At 48.1% G+C, this 6,378-nt stretch overlaps 2 protein-coding genes across 2 annotated transcripts; one reads left to right on the forward strand and one right to left on the reverse strand.

Annotated features, from left to right (window-relative positions):
* Positions 1–750: 750 nt before the first annotated feature.
* VOLCADRAFT_38262 (uncharacterized protein) lies at positions 751–930 on the forward strand (the record flags this gene model as incomplete). The annotated part of the gene is made up of 1 exon (XM_002952613.1): positions 751–930. A coding segment is annotated over one exon (180 nt), but the record flags the coding sequence as incomplete, so codon positions are not given.
* Positions 931–1,617: 687 nt separating this feature from the next.
* VOLCADRAFT_105647 (uncharacterized protein) lies at positions 1,618–5,524 on the reverse strand. The gene is made up of 4 exons (XM_002952694.1): positions 5,152–5,524; positions 5,001–5,081; positions 3,080–3,196; positions 1,618–2,709 (listed from the first exon to the last, which is right to left on the reverse strand). The coding sequence occupies exons 2-4, from the start codon at positions 5,034–5,036 to the stop codon at positions 2,200–2,202; spliced, it is 663 nt and encodes a 220-aa protein (XP_002952740.1). The 5' UTR covers positions 5,037–5,081; positions 5,152–5,524; the 3' UTR covers positions 1,618–2,199.
* Between the last annotated feature and the right edge of the window lie 854 nt (positions 5,525–6,378).

The raw sequence follows: 6,378 nt of genomic DNA on the forward strand, positions 1-6,378 counted from the left end.
CAGTGTCACCACCACCGGCCCTTTTCAATCGATAAAAATTGGTGATAACACTATTATACTTACTGTAAAAGACGATTTTAAAATTGGGCAGCTACAACATAATGACTTAGACGCTGTAGTTGCCTGCTGCGTATACCATCAGATTGCACTGGGAGCTGTGCACCGAGGGAGGGAGGGAAAGAGGGCAAGGGGGAGGAGAGGGACGGAAGAGAGAAGGTTATCATGTCGCGCTTTGGGATTAGGGTAGGAACAAGGAGCCATAGGGCCATAGGTGGCTCAAGCGCGAGAAAAATGAGAAGCATATGATGAGTACAGAAGCAGCCACAGTTCTGAACAGTTTTGAAGAAGAATCTGGCAGGATTAACTACAGCGTCAAGCATGTATCACCTGCCAAACGTTAGTGTTAATAATAGGTAGACTTGTATTTAGGGGTACCCTTCAGTCACCCCAGCCATCTTTTTAAGCGATTGCTCGGCTTCCGCACCAGCCCATTTCCTGTCATTATCATCTGCATCCTTTAGACGGAAATTTCATCTTGTGCCACCGAGTCTCGATTCCGGGACCTTCAAGGGGCTATGGTCGCACTTAAATTCGGTTATTTATTTTTCTGGTCCCGAATCTGTAAGAGAAGCAGGAAGTTCCAGTAAAGAATTTTTGAGGAAAGGGTATTTGAACTAGAGAATTCCGTAATGTTCGCAAAATTGCAGTTAGTTGGTAGAAGAAAAAAGGGTCTTATAAGAGGTATTGAAACTCGGAGTTGCTACGGCTTTCTTGGGATATGTTTTACCTTGGGGACAGATGAGCTATTGGGGAGCAACGGTGATCACTAACCTGTTTTCTGCTATACCGCTTATCGGTGAAAGTATTGTTACATGGCTATGGGGTGGATTTTCAGTTGCTTACCCAACCTTAAACCGGTTTTATTCACTGCAGCCAGCTTTGGACTCTCTCTTGTTGATGTTGTTACAGGGTTGTTAAGCTTCACCAGTGGCCTCCTTCCCGAGGCAGTTCCCTGCTCTCCCCTGCTAGAGGGGCACCCTAATCCATTCACCCCATCCGACTTCAGAGTGTACTCTTTGAGTTTGGCAACTCACCACCGGCATCCAACCAAATCTAGCGGATCAACGGCGCGTCAACTCAGTTCCTGGTCAGCTCGCAAGTTGATTTTATCACGTCCTACACCGTCCACAAGATGGGGGGCCACCTCCCATTTCACCACCTCTCAAACACCCCGAGCGGTCGGCAGGCGGACTTGAAACCGGACGCGCCGGGAGCAGAAGTCAGGCCTTAACCTCTGCCAGCCGCCTGCCTCTTGTTAGTGTATCTATATATTTTGCTGAAGAAATTTTTTGAGAAAATTATCTCCGAAGCAAAAAGCTTATAATAATTTGGCGATGCATTATGATCTTGCAGAATAATATTGTAGACCCTAATTCAAGAATTGATTTCAAGTAGTGGTAAGATTTTCAATCGATAAAAAATGGTGATAACACTATTATACTTACTGTAAAAGACGATTTTAAAATTGGGCAGCTACGAGATACTGACTTAGAATCTTGGTTTTAGCTGTTCTATATGTTTAGCTTTTAACTTGAATTCTTCAAGAAATCGTTGAAGTATGTAATGTAATGATACAGAGTGGGAGGCTTCTGGGCCGCTTTATCACATTGTCAGTTCTAGGATTTATCACCTTATAGCACCATCCACAACTACCACACTGTACTACGCCATACGAACTGTAAATCCAAGGCGGCGCATCCAGCCTTCAAGGACCCCTCCTCATCCATTCACCCGAACAACCGAAGAGACAGAGGGTTCGGCAATCGCCACCAATCCAGCGTACACGAACTGGTCCATCAACTGTGACCTCAACTGCACATCTCAGCAGCTAGCCATAATCTCGCGCTCCCGACTAATTCGGGGGTCTCCCCAGGAAAAAACATCTTATAACAGCAAAAACAGCCACCCAGACAGATGCAGAAACACACATATATCTATAGTGATTAGGGCTGCAAGTTTGGCCACTTGAATGGAATCGGAGCAACAAGCCAGATTTTCAACATGGCATGCAAATGCACCTGCTTAGGTGGGGCTGCCCCACCAATTACAAAAACGCACATAGATTGGGGAAGCACAACAGTGCCTCGTCCAGCAGCTGAGTATTCGTGGGAAGGTGGCTTTCATACACCACCATCTCCATTACTGGCCTTGCTGCTGCTGCTTTTGCAGCTGCCTTTTGAGGGCCTCAATCTCCTGTGCCGCCTTCTTCTTCTCTGCCTCAATCTCCTGTGCTGCCTTCTTCTTCTCTGCCTCAATCTCCTGTGCCGCCTTCTTCTTCTCTGCCTCAATCTCCTGTGCCGCCTTCTTCTTCTCTGCCTCAATCTCCTGTGCCGCCTTCTTCTTCTCTGCTTCAATCTCCTGTGCCACCTTCTTCTTCTCTGCCTCAATCTCCTGTGCCGCCTTCTTCTCTGCCTCCAGCTCCTCCATATTTTCCTTCAGCTTCTGCATATTTTCCTTCTCCCTCTGCTCCCTTTCCGCCAGCATCTGCTTCAGGACCTTCACCTTTCGTCTTCTAACCACGCCTGTGATTACATGCTTCACCCACTTGTCTGCCAGAGTTTGAAGTTTCGCACTGCCCAGCTTTGCCCGATCTGCAACCTGGGTGATGTCTTCACCAGGGTACAGCACATTGTGCATATGGGCGAAAATCTGCAAGACAAAGGGATGTTCGGGGAGCATTATCTACCTGCAAACGTGTAGTAGCTGACTGCTAAAAAGACCTCTAAGATGCTGGATGTATACTTCAGTGTACATTTTATGAATTCATCAAGTGTACACAGTAACGTACGAATAATAGACTAGCCAACTCTGTAAAACTTCAAATTACTTATTCTGTCTATGCAACCAAATGAATACCAAACTTGTCAGGACACATCCATGAAATGCAGCTTCTGCCTTCACAAAATGTGCCTCCTAAAAGCCCCCAGGAAGACATAGTGATGACACAACATCTAGCCACTCACACTATGCACCAAGGCCCTTATCTGCAAGAGAACCACCCTCCAAAGGTAGGCCTTACCTCAGGCACAACTGATGAAGAATGTCCATTGGATGTTGACAGGAGGTCACATTCGAACTGCACCCAATCGAAGAGGCAGAACTGATGACCACATGCCTGGAACTGGTAACCATGTGCCTGGGAGTTGCCCTTGGGCAGGGGGGGTCCTTTATTATCATTCTTTTGGACCAGCTGCACAGTAGTGTAACGACGCAAATGCCAATCTGAGCATCCCGGGTTACGCCTTTGCTGTGTTACAATGGTATCGAGACGGGACCGCACGAATTCCGAAATAAACTTCGGGTCGGCGGTTCGATTCTGGCAACCAGCAAGTCGCAAATTGGCGATTTCATGGTGTAATGGATAAACCAGCGCACTGGCGCGAGGTGGGATGGCTCCTGTGCTCGAAATAATGGCCGAGGACGTCCATTGCTAAGTGGGGGGCAATGTAACGACGCAAATGCCAATCTGAGCATCCCGGGTTACGCCTTTGCTGTGTTACAAGTAGCAAAATACCAGTCTGAAGCATCTGTGAGCAGCAGCGTCACTGGATCCGTCTCATTCTGAATTGCCAGCTCTAGAGCTGTTGCAAGGGGCTGCCATATGTCATACTTGATATTAACCCTACTCTTCAGTTCCACCACCAACACTGTCTTGCCACCTTATTAATAGCTTCCACCAGGTTATAATCCTCTAAATACTTCACTTGAGGGGGTACACGGAGGACAACAAACTCAGAACGACCTGCATTACATCCCAGGGGTAAAATGATGTATGATAAGCTTGTTAGCAGCTTACTATGGACTCCAAGATAAAGCATGCCAATAACCAGAGGGTTTCCTAGCCCCTGTCTGACAGGGGTAACAGGGTGCATGCAAAGGAATCAAAACATGTTATTCAGTTAACAAAAATAAAGCTTTTGCCACCGAGATTATGTGTAGGATTGACAGCAGGACACCGTGTGATTAGAGCATGAGCACTTAAGGTTTACCTCCTGCTTAGGGTTTAGCATGCTCTGGGCTTGTGCCTGGTGATGTGGAGGAGGGCCCTCATTCCATTAACCATGAGTACTAGAACAGTTGCAGCTTTTGTTATATACTGCTTGTTAAAAGTGGTCCCAAACAGGTCTAATTTTTCAGAAATATCAGTTGCTATTCTGTGCTAGGATATGGGTTCCTAGCATTAAAGCTACTGCAGGTTCTGAGCTGCTGCTTCCTTCTGCAAGCTCTGACAAGAACTTCATAGCACTCATTTGGCACTATTAACAGAGATCCAGAAAAATTGATAGATCAGTTTACTTGGGTACAAACACAGCGCAGGGACGGGCGCGCGGCTCTACATCCGTCTGTTCCTCCGCGCGCGCCTCATTCCCTCACTCACGCCAACCAGAGGACGTAATTTATTTGCTGTCCCATGATGCCTAACCTCTATCAGCTTTTTTGGGCACACCATTTGGTTTTCCCCCTCTTTGTTCCAAGGACTTCAACTTGCTCATTATCATACTTAAGAAGCCTTACAGCCTTCTGTGTCCCTTGCCTGTGCTGACCACCCCTTGGGTGTGTGTTACCATGGACTTTGTTGTAGCTTTGCCCAAAACTGATGGGGATTTGATGCCATTTTGGTCATGGTAGACCGACTCACGAAAATCATGCACCTGGCAACCACAGTATCATCCTGCACAGCTGAGCAAACTGCACAATTGTTCTTTGACATGTGTTTGCTGTATCCTGGATGTAACATCAGGGCTATGACATCCACCAATCAGTACTAGTACGTTTCCAAGGGTTGTGATACAACACTTTTGCATATGGACCTTTTGCAATTACTAAGTATGGTGTACAACTCACCCTAAACTGTTCCTCCTGGGCGCTTGGGTAATTCCTGGGTATTCCTGGGTATTCCTGGGTAATTCGCTTGGGTAATGCATGCAGGCGCCACTCACCATGCTCCACATTTCTGGACTCCTGTTGCTGCTCATCTTCTGGGGCTTCCTGGTTCATGTCGACCCATGGATCATCAGGACCTGAGGATGGGTTGAACTATGTTGAAAGCACTGGAGTGCGCATTCAAGGCGACGATCAACAGGTCCACACCTTCGGAGATAACCAGAGATCGTTGGCCAAAATTCAGCAGTGCCAGTTGGGACAGGACAGAATAGATCAGGAGGTAAAGGGGCCTCTCCCGACCGGTTGGATGCAGAACGCGTTCATCAAACAAAGCAATTGGCTTGCTGAGGAACTCCACAAGGAACGTTAAAACAGCAACATCAAGCTCTTGTGAAGTCGGGGGAGGAAATGTGCTGGTCATTCCTTTTAAACCATTGGGGAAATCTTTGGAAACGCCCATCTTCTCACAGAAGTCCATCCAGGTTCTCAAGCTTGAAAATCCAACATGTCGGATCTGTTTCCATCCAGCGGACTCAGGTAATTCAGACGATCGAGATGATGCGCATACATTAACGTCATGAGCTCGGCGGATTCTCCGGCATCGAAGAGGAAACCGGGAAGTGCAGCGGGCTTGTGAGCCATATGCTGTGCCACTGCAGCTCGCTCCAAGAAGCCGTCGTGATGTCGTGAACCACAGCGGACGAGGAATCATTTCACAGAATAACCTTGTAAAAACTGGACAATTCCCACAATAGGTGATGACTGAAGTTTACGCAAGGATCAATTAAGTTATTGTAAAGAGGGTCTTTCCATTGGCTGGTCGTAAATTTTCGTAGATTCTCCTTAGGGCCGGCCGGGCCCGTGTAACAAAGCTTGCAGTTGGCAAGCAGTTGCGAAAAAGGAAATTATCCAACGATAAAGGTGGTATTGATAAATACCGTTTGGTATTGGAAGATTATGAATAGTTCTTGGATGTACCGTTGGTACGATACCGTTGGCCCGGTGAGCCAAGGGCCGCCTTAGCGGCGTTACATTCCCCCCCTCTTGAATGCGAACCCGTCCTCGGGGCGCCTTGAGTGAGGTGGATAATTAGGGTAGCGGTACGCCTTTTGCGTACAGTTTTCCATGGTAAGCGCGGATTGCCTCTGGGCATCCTTGGTTGCAGTCCTTTGCGGACTCCCAGGAGTCGTACTCGGGGCCCAGTTTGTGCCACCTGACGAGGTACTCCGTGGTGATGCGGCGCCTGCTGCGAGACTGCCGGTGGGCGTGGATCTCGTCCACGTACCACAAGGGTTCGCCCTCAGCTGCGGGAATCGCAGGTGGGGGTGGCGCGTTGCTGCCAGCCTTGTAGGCTTTGAGTTTAGAGACGTGGAATACGTCGTGCATGCGCAAGTGCGCCGGGAGCTGTAGTCGAACCGACGGCTTCGCCCACCT

This window comes from Volvox carteri (assembly GCF_000143455.1).
Source record: "Volvox carteri f. nagariensis unplaced genomic scaffold VOLCAscaffold_31, whole genome shotgun sequence".
Lineage (NCBI taxonomy): Eukaryota > Viridiplantae > Chlorophyta > Chlorophyceae > Chlamydomonadales > Volvocaceae > Volvox > Volvox carteri.